The sequence below is a fragment of the Oncorhynchus mykiss genome, chromosome 5 (genome assembly GCF_013265735.2).
Source record: "Oncorhynchus mykiss isolate Arlee chromosome 5, USDA_OmykA_1.1, whole genome shotgun sequence".
Lineage (NCBI taxonomy): Eukaryota > Metazoa > Chordata > Actinopteri > Salmoniformes > Salmonidae > Oncorhynchus > Oncorhynchus mykiss.
The window spans coordinates 33,118,701-33,139,719 of NC_048569.1; the positions used below are offsets into that span (position 1 = coordinate 33,118,701).

The window sequence follows — 21,019 nt, forward strand, 5'->3', positions numbered from 1 at the left end:
ACACACACACACACACACACACACACACACACACACACACACACACACACACACGGATCCCCTTGTACCTGAACCGGTCTAGTAGGTAAAGCATCACCGCCACCACATGCACCGAAAGACCCACCAGCAGCCACAGTGTGCTCTGAAACGGCTGCATGAACGAGTCCAGTGTACTGCGAGGGATTTCCTGTAACACACAGCACCAACAGTCATTCACTAACCACTTGCAGTCTACTACCACCCCATCTGCAATGAGGACTATATCAGGTGTAGTCTGGATACATTTTCAATTCACACTCTTCATACATTTTGGGGGGAATTTGGGAACATACCTTTTTAACGAGGATGGTTAGGCCTTGGTACTTAAAAGGTTTGGAGAATTCGATGTACTGGGCTCGTTCGTTGTTTATCGTCAGCGGGGCAACAATCATATCTGCCAGACCCCCCAGGAGCTCTCCCATCATGCCATTCCACTCTTTCTTGTTGCTGTTGTTCACCTGTGGTACGTGGGCGTCAAGGGTTAACAACTAACCCAACATGACAATGAATTTCAGAATGTAGTGTCTTTTATCAGAAACAGAAACAACAAATGAGCCCTCTCTTAAAACCCTTTGTGCCTTTAACCCAAATTAATATTAGCAGAAATGGTCTAAATGGTATTTTCTAGCTCAGAGACGTGGTAACTGAGCTTGGCTCTCCAGAGAAGCTCCATTCAGCTCATCTTGCTTGTTCGGTAGATCCTGACAGATCAGCGTGGGTCTCACTCTCACCACCTACTTGTCCCTCTAACACGGAGCTAAAGTCCCCAATGTAGTCGGACCCTAGGTTTCCATGGCTCTCTCGGACTGCTTTTAGTTAGTGATTTAGGGAAAGTTAGTGATTATGTCAAACAAAACCATTTTTGTGAGTTCAGTAACATACTGTAAGATGATTCTGTGTAATTTTCTAAACGTTACAAATGCATGAACTTAATTCAAAAAGCACATCTCCGAGATAGGAGATATGATTTGCTTCATAACTTAACATAATAAAATCTAATATAAATGTATGTAAATAGACAATCGTTGGTCAATACATTTTGGGCCAGTGAGGTTTTCTATCTAGAGTGAACTCTGAGTATCTATAGGAACTGACCCGCTCCTGTGTTCCAAATTTCCCATCAGCCACCAGGTGCACCTCATAGGTAAAGTTCATGGTTCCGGCCAACTTGATAAGTAGATCGATACAGAATCCATAACAACATTGAGGTACAATTGGACGTCCTGTAACCAACCAGCAGAGGGTTGCAAGTTACAATCAATCTGGAGGAAATCCCTCTCTTTCTTTTTCAATATTTTTGAATAACACCAGACATGCCCAAACAGTACACACACACACTGTTCAACCAAAATCACACATACAATAACATAGCTTCACACATGTTCACTGCAAACAGACTTCACACACTAAACACAGGCTGGCACATGCCCACACTGTTTGCAAACATTAACACACACACACACACACACACACATAAACACACACACACACACACCAATATGCCAACAATCACACAAAGGCACACTCAGCTACATGCATACATATATAGATACCTACTGTATATATATGTATGCATTTCCAGTTGGTACTTAGCGGGCGTAGTAAAAGCACAGTGATATCTTAAACGTCCCTGCTGTGTTACCTGGGATGGTCTCATTTGGTCCAGTGCAGATCACCTTTTTAATATCTGCCACTCCATTTAAGGTTTTTTCCTCCTTGCAGGTTCCATCCTGCTCAGTGGGTTTCACATACACAAAGGGCTCCTGGTGTATGGTCACTATCTATAACAGAAGGGAGAGAACGCTGTTTATCACACAGTGGGCTTTAGCTCACACTGACCCTGAGGGAGCTCTACATCACCAACCCTCCGGACAACAACCCCTCCTCAAGGAACACATAAAACACACACACACATACCCATGGTAGAAATGATGGCGAGAGAGAAAAAGAGATAGAAGGATAGAGAAAGAATCCTGCGCAGACCCATTACATTGAAGATTCTGTAAGATATAAAGCATTGCTTTACTTTACATATACAGTGCATTCGGAAAGTATTCAGACCCCTTGACTTTTTCCACATATTGTTACGTTACAGCCTTATTCTAAAATACATATATTTTTTACTCCTCATCAATCTACACATAATACCCTATAATGACAAAGCAAAAACAGGTTTTCAGGATTTTTGCAAATGTATTAAAAACAAAAAACTGAAATACCTTATTTGGATAAGTATTCAGACCCTTTTTTTATGAGACTCAAAATTGAGCTCAGGTGAATCCTCTTCCCATTGATCATCCTTGAGATGTTTCTATAACTTGATTGCAGTCCATCTGGGGTAAATTCAATTGATTGGGCATGGTTTGGAAAGGCACACACTTGTCTATATATGGTCCCACAGTTTACAGTGCATGTCTGAGCAAAATACATGAGGTCGGAGGAATTGTCCGTAGAGCTCCAAGACAGGATTGCACAGATCTGGGGAAAGGTATGCCGCATTGAAGGTCCCCAAGAACACAGTGGCCTCCATCATTCTTAAATGGAAGAAGTTTGGAACCACCAATACTCTTCCACCCAGCCAAACTGAGTAATCGGGGGAGAAGGGCGTTGGTCAGAGAGGTGACCAAGAACCCGATGGTCACTCTGACAGAGCTCGAGAGTTCCTCTGTGAAGATGGGAGAACCTTCCAGAAGGACAACCGTCTCTGCAGCACTCCACCAATCAGGACCTCAGACTGGGGCAAAGGTTCACCTTCCAACAGGACAACGACCCTAAGCACACAGCCAAGACAACGCAGGAGTGGCTTCGGGACAAGCCTCTGAATGTCCTTGAGTGGCCCAGCCAGAGCCCGGACTTGAACCTGATCTGGCATGGGAGAAACTCCCCAAATACAGGTGTGCCAAGCTTGTAGTGTCATACCCAAGAGGACTCAAAGCTGTAACCGCTGCCAAAGGTGCTTCAACAAAGTACTGAGTACAGGGTCTGAATACTTATGTAAATGTGATACTTTAGACATTTTCAAACATTTCTAATAATCTGTTTTTGCTTTGTCATTTGTCATTGTGTATAGATTGATTAGGGGGGGGGGGAACAATTTAATACATTTTTGAATAAGGCTGTAACGTAACAAAATGTGGAAAAAGTCAAGGGGTCTGAATAGTTTCTGAGTGCACTGTATATCGTGAACATCATTGTTTGAGGAGGGTGAAATGCGGTACCTTTAGTCTTGTGGACATCTGAAAGCCCCGCGGTTTCTCTGTCTCTCCCCCCGGCCAGATGATCTTCCTCTGATTATTCATCACCACCTACAGGGTCATGACACCACGATTAGAGGAGTGTTGACATAATGTGTGGAGCTGATGAGGCCCAAACACAAGGGAGTCCAATACGAAAGAGTCAGCTGCTTTAGCTACAGCTTAGCATTTAGCTAATAAAACCACTGCTTTCTAATTACCATGCGTACTGCTTAATAGAGAGCTGTAATAGCAAAAGATAGGAAGATCACAGTAGAAATAGCGAGAATGACTTTTGCAGTAAAGTTACCTGTGTTCCATTGTAAATCCCGACTTGAATGAGTCGACTCTTCTGGTAGTTGAGAATGCTGTAGTGAGCGTACTTCCTGTCGCCATCGTCATTGAACTCCACACGTCCAGTGAGGCCCTCTGGGTACTTTGATGACATCAGAACCCTGAGACAGAGAAATTAAAGTAAATGTGAGTGTGATAGTGTAGGGAAATAGACAGAGTGAGAAAGTGTGTGTGTGTATGTGTGTGTATGTGTGTACGTGTGTGTCTTCCTGAATTACAATATATCATGACTTTATAAATATACCTTTTGAAGAGGGGCCCGGTTTTCCAGATGTTGGTGTTTCCCACACAGCCTCTGGGCGGCTCCGTGATGTTCTCCTTCTCAAAGAGCTCCTGGATGGACTGAGCCACCACTGCCACTGCGTCGTTGATGTGGGCCGACTCGTTCTTGCCGTTGATGAGCTGGAGGCCGATGAGACCTGCTCACATCACGCCAACAGCAGCACAAAGCCAATCAGTGACCTGCTAGGCTACCAACCACTCGGATTCTTTTGCAATACACACAATAAAAACGTATAGGAACCTCATGTTCAGCCATCCTGAGAAAAGGTCCAACCGCAAGTTTCGATCCAGCACCACGCTCTCTGTTGCTCTATTTGTAAAAGCAATTTTAATCATCCAGTACTGGAACAAACAAGCACTGGATGTCTTTGAACCATGACCTTCATCATGATCAAAATAGATTTTAGCTGATTTTCTTTTTATTCCTTTCTGAGAAGAGGCAACATCATCAGAGAGGAATGGATTCATATTTTGAGGTTGTTAGTGAACTTTTCCCAGCATGAAAAAAAGAGTACCTTGAAGTTGGATCGATTCAATTCTATCACCCATTTTATAGGGGTTAGGTTGGAAAATACCACAATCAGAAAGCTATAGTGTATGTGAGGGACCAAACAAACTTACATCAACTATATTAGAGAATTGATATACAAATCACATCAACAATCCAACTTCAGCTAAGTCTTTTCATTGCATTTGGTCCGGTAGTCTTACAGACTCTTGAAAGAAGCCACAGAGGTGAGTTTAAGACAGCAACAGGTGCTGAGACATGGACATGACTAGGGTTGCAATGGGGGGAGGGGGGGGGGGTATATTGGTATATTACTAGTTCACCAGTAAACTACCAGAATTGCAGTATCTTTCAAGGATTTTATGTAATCTATCAGAAGACATCTAGTGGCCCTTTTGGGTACTTCCGATTACCACAATCGTCTGTAATTATCTCTGGCTCTCTCTCTCTGGCCTTATCGCATGTAAAATACACTATATGACCAAAAGTCTATGGACACCTGCTCGTCAAACATTTAATTCCAAAATCATGGGCATTAATATGGAGCTGGTCCCCCCCTTTGCTACTATAACAGCATCCACTCTTATTGGGTTGCTTTCCACTAGATGTTGGAACATTTCTGCGGGGACTTGCTTCCATTCAGCCACAAGAGCATTAGAGAGGTCGGGCACTGATGTTGGGCGATTAGGCCTTGCTCGCAGTCGGAGTTCCAATTCATCCCAATGGTGTTCGATGGGGTTGAGGTCAGGGCTCTGTGCAGACCAGTCAAGTTCTTTCACACCGAGCTCGACAAACCATTTCTGTATGGACCTCGCTTTGTGCACAAAGCATTGTCATGCAAACCATTATTCCTCCTTCACCAAACATTACAGTTGGCACTCTGCATTGGGGCAAGTAGCATTCTCCTGGCATTCGCCACAACCAGATTTGTCCATCGAACTGCCAGATGGTGAAGCATGATTCATCACTCCAGAGAACGCATTTCTACTGCTCCAGAGTCCAATGGCAGCGAGCTTTACATCCCTCCAGCTGGCACTTGGCATTGTGCATGGTGATCTTAGGCCTGTGTGCGGCATCTCGGCCATGGAAACCAATTTTGTGAAGCTCCCAACGAACAGGTCTTGTGCTGACATTGCTCCCAGATGCAGTTTGGAACTCGGTAGTGAGTGTTGCATCCGAGGAAAGATGATTTTTATGCGCTACTTGCTTCAGGACTCGGTGGTCCGGTTCTGTAAGCTTGTGTGGCTTAACATTTCGAGGTTGAGCCATTGTTGTTCCTAGACATTTCCACTTCACATTAACAACGTTTACAGTTGCCCGGGCAGCTCTATCAGGTCAGAAATTTGATGAACTAACTTGTTGGAAAGGTGGCATCCTATGATGAAGCTCTTCAGTAAGGCCATTCTACTGCGAATGTTTCTCTATGGAGATTGCATGAATGTGTGCTTGATTTTATACACCTGTCAGCAACAGGTGTGGCTGAAATAAACGAATCCACTCATTTGAAGGGGTGACCACATACTTTGTATATATATACTGTTTATGAAATAATTCAAATAGATGATTTTAAAATAAAAAATAAAATGACAAAGCTGTAAATCATCTTAAATATAAACCATCAACTTAGTGAATACAATTGGTGTATAATATGAAGGTTTCAGCATGAAATATTCTTTATACACTTATTTTACTTTGTCAATATGTATATTTATTGTGAATGTTTTGGCGTCAAACTGGTGGCAGTCAATAGTTGGAAGAGTTGCACGGTAATTAATGCCATTGTTGATTAGATGCTTTTTTCGTTATTAAGTATATTTTCTCTTGAACCATATGGTCTATCTACTAGAAAGTAATGGAGAAATTACCAAAGTTACGATAGATTGCCATAGATTTTCTGTTAATTACAAAAATGACTGAAGATTCCTGTAACTTTGGTAAATTACAGGTAGCTTTGCAACCCTAGACATTACTGGCGAATAATTTTCTGGAGAGGTCTGAGCATTGTCTTACGTCAGATAGCGCTACTTACCGTCTCTGCACCGGTTGACGAGCGTTATGTAGGAGTGACACCACCTAACGTAAGACAATGGGGGTAGGGGGTGTTGGAGTGCCTGGGGTTGACGCTTACGTTTGTGACCACAAAGTGACATATTACGTGAGACTTGTGCAGACTCCGGGACATAAGCAAGACCGTTGTAGCTTACCATTCTATTTCAGTTACACTTCAATGTGGGGGTTGAAAAACTCCCTTTATAAACTCATGAGAACCAAGCTATTAATATGTCAGGATAGTACAATAAAGGCAGCGCGGGAAGCTTTGGATAACCCAACATATCTTTTTAAGAAACTCACTGTATGTACGGGTTAACCTATCAATAGTTATGACTATAGATAAAGAAATAGGTTCAGAGATACAGGACCTAACACTGTATCTTAAGAGCTTATAGTGTAAACTACTGTGACTCATTTAAAACCTTTAAACATATCAAATGCTTAAACGTTTAAATGCTTAACACTCAACAAATGATCACACATGATACATTGTTCGTAAAACAATGAATCCTTCGTCTATGGTTGTCTCCCTAATCATAGAGGTTAAATAAAGGTGACTCCAGAAAAAATCCAGCGTTATGAAGTGTTTTCCGAGTGGCTGTTGGGTAGCAGCGTACGGTACGTACCATCTGGTGCCTCACTCAGGGCTTTACCCGACATCTCCCGCTCTCCCACCAGCCACACGTAACCCGAGCCCGTCATGTTGAGGAAACGGGCAGCCTTGTAAACTGCAGCAGCGTCCTCTTCACTGAAAACAGAGATGTTAAGTGACACAGGCGTGGTTACTTATCTTTCATCTAAACGCAAATCATTGCAGTAAATCACTACTGTGTGATATCATGCCAGCATTTACCAGTAAAAGTATGTAAAAAAGTGTCACTGTAAATCCAGTTGTGTTCTAATTAGGAGCCGGGAAAAGGACTTATGATCATTTTAGGTTAAGGATCGTGATCAGAATGAACTAGATTCAGTAGTAGAGGCAGGTCAGCTATGATGGGAGGGGACTGATGAGACAAATGGGAGGTGCTGTAGTCTCACCTGGCGGAGAGGATGATGACACGAGCCTCCAGCTCTTTGGCCTCCAGAAGCAGAGCAGTTAAGTTAGTCTCCTGGCTGAACTGGAGGACTTTCTCTGCCTGTGATCGGGGCACAAAATAAGTCAAGCCAGCTACTTACCCCCACCTCAGAAACCACGCTGTCTCTTTACCTGTTGTGTTAGGTTTTGTTGATTTTTGTTGAAAAAGAGAGAGAGGAAAAAAGGAAAGCGATCCATGGAAATCGGCTCAACTAAAAAAAAGCTTTGAGGGGTAAAAAACGTTTGCATTTTTCGCATGCAAACTGAGGGTTATCAAGGCTCCAAAGAAGGACGTGCATGTTAGATAGGGGGGAGAAGAAGGTCAATGCAACCAGTAACTAAAAACAGGTGAAGGGGAGTGAGGGGAACCTTTCCCCCAACCAAAAACGGTTGAAAACTAGAGGTGCTACAAAACAGGAGGGAGTAGTAATCTGGGAAAGTGTTTTGTCCCACACTACCGGATCTCCACAAAGGAATAAACTTGCAATCTTTTTTTGTTTGGTTTAGAACATGCATTCCTTTAGTTGAAGGAAAAAAAGTAATATGATAGAAGCGGAGCGCTGTTCATTTCTTTATTTTTTTAACGGAAAATTATAGTCTTTCCATAACAAAACCATTCTTCTGTGAAATCATAGGAATAATGCCTCAAAGTAAAAAGAAACACGTGCTTCCAAGATAGGGGCATTTCTGGGTCGGCTGGTGACTGCTTGGGCTGGTTTCTAGTTGCTACGTTTGAAAAGTTGGTGGGCGGCGTGCATTGACCATGCAAATATACCTTAGGTCCTCGCTTGTTGTCATAGGACAGTTGGTCGAGGTTTTCATAGTTCCTTTTTTTATTCTGATGAGTAATGTGCACAGAGAAAATATGCAGACACAGAAGAATATTATAAACAGTTGAAAATGGATCGCAGTAAAGCATTCCAACAAATCTCCAACTTTTCTGCTTCAAATTGGGATCCCTTGGGGCTTGCAAAAAACATCAATGACAGCCACTGACCACTAGCAATCCTATTTACTGCTATGTCATATGCCCTTATTCACCACCTTTCAAATACAAGCCAAGACCCTTAAACCATCGTCCAGCATTGGACCAGAAACAGTCATACTCTCTGTACAACAATTAGATTGAGCGGTCTATGTTCCAGATCAAAGCAATCCCAACACGTAAAAAGTCTGATTCTGCAAACTAATGCCCCTAAGGTTCTCTCCATTTTGAATTCCACTCTGCTCCTGTATATTGTGAAAGGAGTCACAAGGCAGTCTCTTTGCCTTAGGGAGCCATTTCGCAGTTAAACATAGCATCTTCTGCTTGATAGACCTGCCTACCCTGATGCCTGAACTCTCAGCTCAGACCGTTGGGAGGCAGAGCGCTCTGGGTCTACGTCCTCCGCTACCCAAATGCTACAGTGACTCTGACACATTGGTTCATTATACTGCCTGACAAGCAAATCGGAAGTAAATCCCATTTCCTCCATTGTATTCACACTTCTTTGAAAGGAACAAAGAACAGTTTTGCCTCAAATGTAATCTGAGGTTGTTGTGGTCAGCGCTGCTCTGTAAAACACGGCTTCCCTTTCCAAATGTTGCATGATAATGTCTTGTGTCATGGTCAGTGCACACTCATGAATCATAACATTGCAAAACAAGCATTAATCAAACTGGGACTACGGTCCTTATTTAGAATATAAATCAACTCATCTTGTAGGTAGCCTAGCGGTTAAAAGCGTTGGGCCAGTAACCAAAAGGTTGCTGGTTTGAATCCCTGAGCCGACTAGGTGAAAACTCTGCCTGTGCACTTGAGCAAGGCACTTATGCCTAATTGATCAGGTAAGTGGCTCTGGATAACCGTGTCTGCTAAATGACTTTAAAGTAAAAACCCAAATGGATTTTTCTCTAGCCCTCCACCACCTTGCAGCTAACTCTGTGTGGCATTATAATGCCTAGGCAACAAACAAAAAAATGTCTAGATGACTGCCATTGTTTTCACCAAGGATTTCCTCTCTGACTGCCCTATTTTTGCTTATTCAGTCTAGTATGATATTGTATGTTGTGTCACTAATGTTAGTATTCTAACTGAATCCATTACAGCTAGCAGAGTCTCTCTACCAGCTGTGCTAGAGAACCCCATCAAATTGTCTCTGTGGCTTGTCACAGCAGCACAGCATATAAACCTGCAAAGACCTACAGTGTGAATAGTCTGCACGATACAGAATATAAAATGTGAATAACTAGAATATTTCTCATTAAGGAGGAAATGACACATCTCCCTAAATGTGACAAACATTCTGCCAGCCTGGCTAGCTGAGTAATTTCTTACAACCAATGATAAAATCACAGTCCAAGCTTTTAACTGTGGGAACACAGATACTGCCTTACATCGTCATATCGTAGTGTCTACCATATCAAGGTTTCTGTGACATTGATAGATTCCTTCAATCTGGTAACTGTAAATCTATCCAATCTCTGTTTATGGCAGTATATAAGAGAGAGAGAGATAGTCTAGGGCGGACAAGATGGATTCCAGGAAGGAAGGAACAAGGAGCTATCAGTTAACCAACTATTCTTTCATCTACAGTAATGTAGGTCTTTACCATAGACAATACCACTCCACAGGTAAAGTCATACATACGATTCAATTAAGCCATAATCCTTAATAACAAGATGATTTATCGACATAAACTATACTTAGTAACTCCTAATCAATCTTGATCATGTCTGAGTAACTGATTAACCACAACGTGTTTAAAATGTCCCATCTCCCTTTGGTGTGGATTATCATGAGCATGTGTCAAATGAACCATTTCATCAGCCTCTGATTAAATTACTCTTCAAATCAGGACTCATTTCACTCCGTCACACAATTACAGGAAGGAGTCCCTGAAGAGAACACGCATTAATTACAAACAGCCTTAACTACATCTTGAGGTGAAACATACTAAATGTATGTTCAACGATGTGTTAATTGTTCCTTCTCTTTTCCTTCAGGGAACATGATCACCGGTCTGTTTGAGGCTTTAGGTGGATCAGCACATTTATTAATGAGCTAGCTACATTCCAAGTAACACAGCCTCAGAGCCAGAGGTGACTATGGGCTAAAATTATGCTCATGGTTACAACATTTATGTGTGTCATTTCACTTGCATGGTCTCACAGTCCATTATCTGACAAGGACAAGGACCTTGCCGGCAGGCAAAACTAATGGATGCTGGTGTGAATCCCTGAGCCGACTAGGTGAAAAATATGTTGATGTGCCCTTGAGCAGTTAGGTGCTCCTGTACGTTGCTCCTGTACGTTGCTCCTGTACGTTGCTCCTGTAAGTGTCTGCTAAAGGATGTACATATAGTAAAACTAAAGATATGTCTCTCAGACAGTGTCTCAGGACAATCTGATATACTGCATGTCAACCATGCAACACTTTATGAAAGGAGATGATCTCCTTTCCTTACACACGTAAGATCACAACACAAATATACATGAAGGATCTCTGGACCATCATTATGTTTGAGAGTCATTGATGTTTTGCAACGCCCCAGGTTAAAGTGTGCTATTTGGCTCCCGTTGTGGATTGGCACAGGAGAATTTGACTATGGTGAAAAGCAACATGAGATGAGTAAAAGATGTACTCAGATCAGACCACATTAGACGCTGTAGATGTCTCTAGCATTTTGATGTTAGCCAATGTTTACACAATGGTCAGTGAGAAATGTGTTCACACAAAATAAAGGAAAACAGTTACATATAGTACATAGAAGGCCTTTGAGAGTTAAACAAAGACTACACACACACACACACACACAGTCACACGCACTAGGGGTCCTGCGAGCCCGAGCATCTCACCTTTGTTTCCCTCTCCTCCAGTAGGGTCTCCAGTCTCTTCTGCGCGGCCCGCCCCTCGTGGTCATCGCTGACAATCAGGATGATGTGGTTCCATCGAAACTCTCGCATCATGTCGAACCACACGTGAGCCTGGTGGGAGTACGGGGGGACAGTCCGCAGAAAGGACAAGTGGATACTCTGAGGAGAAAGAAAATGAAGAAGAATGAGTGAGAGGAAGTTACTTGCTAGTCATTCACAGTTTTGGTGACATTTTTAACATATTCATAAGGCCTTACATTAGCTATTTTGGCAGCTAGCCAAGTAGTGGAGTAGAATAGGTCTCTCTTATCGGTTTCCATTCCCAGGGACATCTCCATCATTTCCCCCTCCCCCTTCTCTCTCTCTCTCTTCTCCCTCCCTCCTCTCTCTCTCTCTCTGTCTCCCTTTCTCTCTCTTCTCACTCTCTCTCTTTCTCTCTTTCTCTGTCTATCCCATCTTTCTTCTTCCCCTCTCTATCTCTTACTCTCTCTCTTCTCACTCCCTACCTCCCGCCCTCTCTCTCTCTTTTTAATTTCTCACCTTGTCGGAGTAGATGGACATGCGCGTGGTGAGGCCCACCACAGGGATGCGGTAGAAGCCTGCGGTGTATGACACAGGCGTGGGGGTGAGGTGGTCATTGGACTGGGGAGGATGACTCACCAGGATGGCATACACCTGCAGACACAAGTATGGGAATGAAAGATAACCACACTTCCTGTACAGAGAGTTGAAAGGATAAAAAAAAAGTGTATGGAATATTGATTCATCATTGCGACATGGAAATGTCATATCAGCTTTCTCCTCTTAAACCATCCTCATTTAGCAATATGACTGCTAAGTAGATAGATATTTATTTGGCTCAAAGCTGAATGGCACTCTACAAACATCTTTTTACTGCGCAACTGTATATCAATTCTTAGATTAATAGGATTCTTGAAAATGGAACATTGATCCAACTGAGGCAGAAAAAAACCATGCAGGCATGATGGTTTAGTGCGTGCAGCCCGTATGGTTGGGCCTCAAATGAGGTCTTCCATCCAGAGAGTGCTTCCAGGCATCTACCATCAGTCATAGACCCTCTCATTGAGTCTCTCACATGGTTAGATCTCCATCTATGCAGTTACCAGACACGGTTTCCTGCATTTGACATGTAGAATACTGACACGTTTCTCATTCCTGAAGCCCTCTGTGATGATGAATGGAACTCAGATGTTGTGGAACGAAGGGAGATATGTTTGTAACGTAACAATTTCTGTCAATTACAATCATTACAATGAAGAGGACCAGGGACACGGTCTGCGTGTGTGTGTTTGTGTGTGTTTGCGTGTGTGTGTCTGTGTGTGTTTGCGTGTGTGTGTCTGTGTGGGTTTGCGTGTGCGTCTGTGTGTGAAAGAGAGTGTGAGAATTTGAAAGAGAGATGGGGGAGACGGTGTTCCACACCTCAGCTCTCTTCACTACATGATATTGCTGCTTTCCAAAGCAACGTAAAGCTTAATGTGAATGTGATGGACCAGGATTTTAGTAATGTGTTTCAGTGTTGGAACAACTCTCAAAGGGATAACATCACAATACATAACTTATGAATGTTGTTTTCATTGCTAGGATTAAATTGCAAAAGTTGTATTCACATGTCCTGAGCAATAGCTATAATGACCTAAAGAAGAATCGCACTTCAAGTGAAAAAGCCAGTTATTCTTTCCAGTCTTTCCAATTGCATACCATACACTCATGTGCCTAACCAATACAACATCAGTCTGCATTAATCTCTAGCAATGAACATGAACCAAACAGTTAAAACTATCAATTTCAAATGACCAAATCTTAATTTGACATAATACAAACTAAACGCCCTTCTCTCCTAATAAGGTTGGTGACATAAGGTCAGACCAGCCAGACATGCACCACAACTGCTACCCCCCAAATGCTTTGATGCAGTGGGCCGTTACGCATGCGGCAATGTCAGCGGTGAAAATAAAAACAGTAAAACAATTTCATTGTTAAAAGGGATACTTGACAGATTCTGGCATTTAATCTCTTGTTGTCAGATGAACTCGTGGATACATTTAAAAGAAAAATTAGCTGTAGTTTTACAAACCAATGCTAACACATTGAGCTAACGCTAGTTAGCATTGTCTCGTGAAAGTCCTGCTAATTTCCTTCATACTGCACACAGAGAAATAAAACTGGTATCCCACGAGTCCATCTGACTCTGGGTAAATTGAACAAGGGTCTAAATGCCAGAACCTCGCAGTATACCTGATGAGTCACTGATTTCACTCTTGGTTAGTTAGTTCATTTCAGTGGATTTGCAGCTGTGCACACTGAAGTGGAGTTGGCCTCTCATCCCCCACAAATCTGTGTTTTTGACCCTTAGCTTTTTAGCTAAAAGCTAAATAGATTTTCCATTTCTAACTGCTATCATAAAATAATAACTTTTGGATGTGATTTAGGCCTGGATTCAATCACATCAAGCATTAATTGGCAATAGCAGACACCCCCATAGCTGTCAAAATGGTGAGCAGCTGCTCTTGCAATCATTGTCGTGAGGCCACACCCGCCTCACTCATGTTAGAAGTTCAGAATGAGAAAGTGTAGGCAATATAGAAATAATTACGCTCAAATTTAAAAATAATTAAACAAAATTAGGAGAATTTCTATCATCCTAATCAGTGTAATCCAGTGTTCGAACATGTAAACAAGACTGCATGGGATTTCTGTTAATGCACCTCCTTGCAGCCAATGGCAATGTCTGCTTTAGATGTAATGCCAGGAGCTGCTTGTGGATTTGACAATGCAGTTCCACCTCTTAATACCACCAAAACAACTGCTATGCCGATGTCGTTAAAGCATATCTGATTGAATTGGTTATATTAACCCTTGAATACGTAGCTTTGTCTGGCTAATAAGATACAGATATGGGGATAGAGATTTGGCCACGTCCAACAGACCATTTTCAGGCCATTTACTTTTCATGTTAGGCCACAAGTTCAGGTTTGGTAGTTACTCATTACATAGTCTACTGTTTATGTAACAACGTCATATGCATATCTGACATATAATTTCATTTCAGCTTCCATTTTCTTTCGGAAGCTCGATGGTAATACCAGAGGTGACGGATCTCTGAAAAGGACGCAGTTTCATAGTATTGTTATCATAGCCTAAAGGGCTAGGCTCTAAGAGATATTGTGAGAGCAACGACATTGCTGTATTGATTATTAAAATTGTGTAACAAATTACACGTTTCGTTTAGGAAAATATATAAAATGCAGTCAGCTCAATCTGGCACAGTGTTTCACAGGCAGGCATTGAGGTTATAATCAGCATTGTCTGTTTATTGCAAATTAAGTGGTCACTGATCACAATATATCGACCTCATCTGCCCTATTACTCACGTCAGCCAGTTCACTTGAAACAGACACAGGATGATGCTGCATCACACTAAAAAGGACGATTCATTTCCCTCCCAATAGTGTGCATAGGCCTCATACTAATTTGCACAGTTTAAATATAGTAGGCTTCATAATCATTTTAGCCTTATAAATGGTTCTGATTGATATGATGGACATTTTGCATAGAATAGATGGCTAAATGACTCATCTAATTAGGCAATTAATCATTTAACACCCATGCAGGGACATGCAGGGACAACGGATCCCTCCTGAGATACCTGGTTAGAGATGAGGTCCTCGCAGACGGAGAGAGCCATCTGGATAGCGTTGGGTTTGTGCGTTACGGAGATGGCGGTCAACTTGAATTTATCTCTCCCGTAGATCTGATTCGCCTGGGTCACCGCATCCTTAAAGACTTGCTCGTACCTCTTCTGACTCAGGACTGCTCCGATGTTCACTATCTTCGGTTCGCAGCCGCCCCGCGCACAGGAGCACGAGAGGAACACCGCCAGCAGAAACAGACGCATCGTGTGAACGATCAAACCGCACAGAGGACCCCGGTTGCGTCTCTCCCTCGTGTTGGCGGGTCGGTTTTCCCGGCTTCTGAACTGCACGGTTCACCCGGTTAAAAAGACTGGAACCACCGTCCGTCCCCCTAGACAGTGTGGAAAATCTGGACAGCTGATTTATGGGAAATGCGGAGGAATGTTCATGGTCAGGACCTCAACCGCTGTTGGATTATCTTCGTAATTGTCAGCAGCCTTTCTTCAAACATTTTGATTTTCTTTGTCAATTTCCACCATTTTCTTTTTTCCAATGTCGATAGAAACGAGTCAGAGCATATTTTGCGGTGTATGCGTTTTCCTTTATGCGCTGTGTATCGCTCTCCCGGTCCTCCGTGGGCTCTGTGCGGGGCTTTGCTGTGAAGTGATTATCAGACTGATGCGACGCTTGGGGCTGCGGCTGTCCTTGGTGCTGACAGCTGTGCCCGCGCAGTGGTGCGCGCTTCCGCCGTCTACCTTTTGATTTTGCGTTGACCTTATGCTGCTAGAATGAAAAGTAAATAAAACAAATGAAGCTAATCACAGAACATAAATGTATCTTGTTTTCAACATCTCATCAATTATGTTATTCATTATAGGACACGCATCTTAGATTATGAATAGGGGATCAATGACAATCAAGAAAGCATTTGTGTGTCAGAACAAAAATAATTGAAAATAATTGATGAAAATTGACACCTCAATAATCCAGTGACCCAGATGATTCCAATATGTGATTTTTTTTTCTCCAACCGCATTGCTACAGCGCACCGAGTAGATGGACCCGAGCCTGCATGCTCATTGCGCTGAAATGGGTCGCCGGTCTCAGTTGAACTGGCTCGCACTGTAAATCAACATAATTCCACATACCCAGGTGGACCAGGACCACCCATTTTAGGTTACACCTCCCCCCTTTAAATCCAAACATCCAATCAATTATGTAACCATGTTATCCATATTTCAACCTTGCAAATCTTGCAAACCTCCAACGCTCCAACATAACCACAGTACTTTTATGACGCTTGTCTACTGCAAGTCCCTGACATGGGGACATATAGAGATAAAAATGCCTGAATAATTTATTGAGTTGTATCTAAAATTAGTGTCGAATAAACTATTTTATCTTGACTAATTCCAAAAGTGTGACATGAATGTGTCGTTTTATCTAATTTGTATTGACAGATGTCTATACTTGCTAGATGTTTTGTCCGATTGTGGAGTCGGGTAATGTCATTTGAAATGTCTGAATGGAGAGAGGGAACCAAGTGTCCAAGTAACCATGTGAGGCACAATAATATCCGTCTTGCTAAGCAAATTTTCAACCATCCTGGTAACCTAGGAAACAAGCCTCTCTCTCTCCACAGTGTTACATTTCAGAAAATTCATATTACCTAACACATTTACTGAACATAAAATACCTTATGGCACAGCTATTACTTTTATGCACATCACACTGGAAAACTGATCAAGCATAGTAGCCTAGCCTAGGTTCATTTAGACAAAATGCCATTGCAATTGGAATGTAGGCCTGCCAATAGCCTATCATATTTCTGCCCACATTAAACCCCACATGTTTCCCAGACAAATCTGATGTTTCTGGGTTAACTAGCCTACAGTGAGGGAAAAAAAGATTTTCCCTCATTAAAATGCAAATCAATTTATTAAATATTTGACATGCCTTTTTCTGCATTTGTTTGTTGTTATTCTGTCTCTCACTGTTCAAATAAACCTACCATTAAAATTATAGACGGATCATTTCTTTGTCAGTGGGAAAACGTACAAAATCAGCAGAGGATCAAATACTTTTTTCCCTCACTGTATAAGGTCAATCAGGGTTGTAAAAGGGATGGGCTGTTTATAAACGAGATGATTAGTGGTTAAATCTAATCTGTTTTATCTCCTTTAATCAATAGTCAATGAATTTTTCATTTAGCAGGAAATAATCTGTGAGCCCTGTTGTGTGTTTGGCAAATGTAAATGTCATGTGCACATATATTTTCAAATGAAAGAGACATTTTGGAAATGAGGTCACAATTGATCAAACTGTCTACTGAATTATAAATTACGAACGCAGAGATGGCCCTCTATGAGAGGCACACAAATAGGCTAGAGATGATATACAGTGCCTTCAGAAAGTATTCAAACTCCTTGACTTTTTCCACATTTTGTTAGGTCACAGCCTTATTCTATTAAATTGTTTTATCCCTCATCAATCTACATACAATACCCCATAATGACAAAGCAAAAACATTTTTTTAGACATTTCTGCTAATTGATATATATAAAAAAAACGTAAATATCACTAACATAAGTATTCAGACTCTTTACTCAGTACTTTGTTGAAGCACTTTTGGCAGCAATTACTGCCTCGAGTCTTCTTGGGTATGATGCTACAAGCATGACACATCTGTATTTGGGGAGTTTCTCTCATTCTTCTCTGCAGATCGTCTCAAGCTCTGTCAGGATGGATGGATAGCTTTGCTGCACAGCTATTTTCAGGTCTATCCAGAGATGTTCGATGTGGTTCAAGTTCGGGCTCTGGCTGGGACACTCAAGGACATTCAGAGACGAAGCCACTCCTGCGTTGTCTTGGCTGTGTGCTTAGGGTCGTTGTCCTGTTGGAAGGATAATATTTGCCCCAGTCTGAGGTCCTGAGGGCTAGGGAGCAGATTTTCATCAAAGATCTCTCTGTACCTTGCTCCGTTCATCTTTCCCTCGATCCTGACTAGTCTCCCGGTAACTGTCGCTGAAAGAAATTCCCACAGCATGGTGCTGCCACCACCATGCTTTACCGTGGGGATGGTGCTAGGTTTCCTCCAGACATGACGCTTGGCATTCAGGCCAAAGAGTTCAATCTTGGTTTCATCAGACCAGAGAATCTTGTTTCTCATTGTCTGAGAGTCTTTAGGTGCCTTTTGGCAAACTCCAAGCGGGTTGTCATGTGCCTTTTACTGAGGAGTGGCTTCCATCTGGCCACTCTACCATAAAGGTCTGATTGGTGGAGTGCTGCAGAGATGGTTGTCCTTCTGGAAGGTTCTCCCATCTCCACAGAGGAACTCTGGAGCTCTGTCAGAGTGACCATCGGGTTCTTGGTCACCTCCCTGATCAAGGCCCTTCTCCCCTGATTACTCAGTTTGGCTGGGTGGAAGAGTATTGGTGATTCCAAACTTCTTCCATTTCAGAATGATGGCGGCCACTGTGTTCTTGGGGACCTTCAATGCTGCAGAAATGTTTTTGTACCCTTCCCCAGATCTGTGCCCAAATCCTGTTTCGGAGCTCTACGGACAATTCCTTCGACCTCGTGGCTTTGTTTTTGCTCTGACATGCACTATCAACTGTGTGACCTTATATAGACAGGTGTGTGCCTTTCCAGATCATGTCCAATCAATTGACTTTACCACAGGTGGACTCCAATCAAGTTGAAGAAACATCTCAAGGATGATCAACGGAAACAGGTTTCACCTGAGCTCAACTTCGAGTCTCATAGCAAAGTGTCTGAATACCTATGTAAATAAGGTATTATTCTTTTTTTTTTACTGTTTTCACTTTGCCGTTATGGGGTATTTTGTGTAGATTCATGAGGAACATTTTTAATTTAATATATTTTAGAATAAGGATGTAAAGTAACAAAATGTGGAAAAAGTCAGTGGGTCTGAATACTTTCCAAATGCACTGTATCATAATTAGGCCTAGTAAACACATTGTCCTTTTATGAAGTGTGTGGTTTCCTCAGGAATGGAAACAAAACTCTTAGTACATATGGTTCTTCGTCTGTAGGATTCATTTATTCAATAGATTTCTTAAATATGAAATTGTATTCAGATCAATGACAACATCTTAAAGGGGGAGGGACATTACCCCTGCCTCAGGCTTCTCGATTGGTTTAAATAACTACATTACTGTATACGTCATATAAAGTAACCTTTCATAACACGGGTGTCATGAATAGAACAATTTAACAGCACGACTGGTTTTCAGATAGCTCAGAGCCATATAGATATACAGTATGACTATCCATGGCTGTGGCTCTGGGATAGCTGTTAGACTGTGGCGCTGTGGGTGTGTGTTAAATGCTGCCTAATGAGAGCCACTCAGAGTGAAGGCGAACAGCAACAAGGACTCTTGTTTGCTGGATTCCTGTAGTAGCCCTTTAGTGTCATCCCTCCCTCCCTCCCTCCCTCCCTCCCTCCCTCCCTCCCTCCCTCCCTCCCTCCCTCCCTCCCTCCCTCCCTCCCTCCCTCCCTCCCTCCCTCACATCCACCCACCCACCCACCCACCTTCCCACCACTCACACATCAATACAGCAGGGCCAGCCTGCAATGCAGCCGTTATATAATGATGTGCACTGGCGGAGAACAGACGTATACAAGCAAACAGACTCAAGAGTCTCATTCCACTCCAATGAGACACACACACACTCTCTAGAGTTCTCACATGCACACACACGATCATCCACCCACACGGAGACAAGTACATACATACACTTACCACCTACACAGTGGAAGGACTCTCTCTCTCTCTCTCTCTCACACACACACACACACACACACACACACACACACACACACACACACACACGCACACACACACACACACACACACACACACACACACACACACACACACACACACATATACACACACACACACACACACACACACGTCCCTCCTACACACTAACACATACCCAGGCAGCAATCTATTTGTATGCCAGCCATAACCTTTAGTTACATGTTGCAATGTGAATCAGTAGTGGCAGAACACAGGTACTCCTTTCAGGTGGGGAACCAATAATGAACAGTACACCTTTAAAATAACATTCTGAAAAGTATTGCACCAGCGTCCCTTTGCATTGCTAAGTTCATCTACATGAGTGTGTGTTCATCAAGTTCTGTGACCGTTTAGCCACATTAGTTGATTGAGAGGTGGGAGTAAAGCATTCTTCTGCTGTCAATATGTTAGCATAAATAGAGTACTGTAATTCATAGAGGCGGGTTGCCTAAGCGTGCCTTCTGAAGATGCATGTCTGATGTGTTTCCTGTATAAATTACTGATGAGCAGTTCTCCCTTTTTTTCTGTGGCCCTGTCCCAGCGGCAGTATTCCTGTTCTGTTTGTCAGAAAACATTAATTTAGTAGATGTATATGTAACAGTATATGTAACAGTATAACTTTGGACCGTCCCCTCGCCCATACCTGGGCGCGAACCAGGGACCCTCTGCACACATCAACAACAGTCACCCACGAAGCATCGTTACCCATCGCTCCACAAAAGCCCTTGCAGAGCAAGGGGAACTACTACTTCAAGGTCTCAGAGCAAGTGACGTCACCGATTGAAACGCTATTTAGCGCGCACCACCGCTAACTAAACTAGCCGTTTCACATCCGTTACATATACTTTAATGGAAAAGAGGTGGCTTACTTACTGATTGCTTGATTCGGGGTTGAACTAATCAAATAAATAATTCAAAAGGTGACATGTAGTGTAATTGACGCAATTTAAATGTCAGAACAATCAAGCATCTAAAACCTGGATTTCTTACCAACTCAGTCTTATAGAAAACGTCCAAGTACATATCATGAAAATACAACAAGCTGGACTACAGTGGCTAGGAATAAACAGGAGGAACACACAGTAGAAGATATCCAAACTGCTAAAGTAGGACAGAGGGAAAACAGAAGGCACAGACAC

The 21,019-nt window shown here is 42.5% G+C and overlaps 1 protein-coding gene across 7 annotated transcripts in view; it reads right to left on the reverse strand.

Annotated features, from left to right (window-relative positions):
* Positions 1-15,795, reverse strand: part of LOC100135823 (glutamate receptor ionotropic, NMDA 1) — a 36,451-nt gene extending 20,656 nt beyond the window's left edge. For 2 of the 7 annotated variants that reach the window (XM_021602512.2, XM_021602506.2), the window contains exons 1-13: positions 15,066-15,795; positions 11,939-12,073; positions 11,381-11,557; positions 8,319-8,381; positions 7,507-7,604; positions 7,095-7,216; positions 3,871-4,045; positions 3,583-3,727; positions 3,258-3,344; positions 1,682-1,820; positions 1,135-1,262; positions 333-497; positions 69-187 (exon numbers count right to left, since the gene is read on the reverse strand). In XM_021602512.2, the coding sequence (XP_021458187.1) occupies positions 69-187; positions 333-497; positions 1,135-1,262; positions 1,682-1,820; positions 3,258-3,344; positions 3,583-3,727; positions 3,871-4,045; positions 7,095-7,216; positions 7,507-7,604; positions 8,319-8,381; positions 11,381-11,557; positions 11,939-12,073; positions 15,066-15,314 (1,802 nt within the window). In that variant the 5' untranslated portion in view covers positions 15,315-15,795. The remainder of the gene's footprint in view (positions 1-68; positions 188-332; positions 498-1,134; positions 1,263-1,681; positions 1,821-3,257; positions 3,345-3,582; positions 3,728-3,870; positions 4,046-7,094; positions 7,217-7,506; positions 7,605-8,318; positions 8,382-11,380; positions 11,558-11,938; positions 12,074-15,065) is intronic. The other 5 variants (XM_021602514.2, XM_021602507.2, XM_021602515.2 and 2 more) reach the window with 4 other exon arrangements.
* Between the last annotated feature and the right edge of the window lie 5,224 nt (positions 15,796-21,019).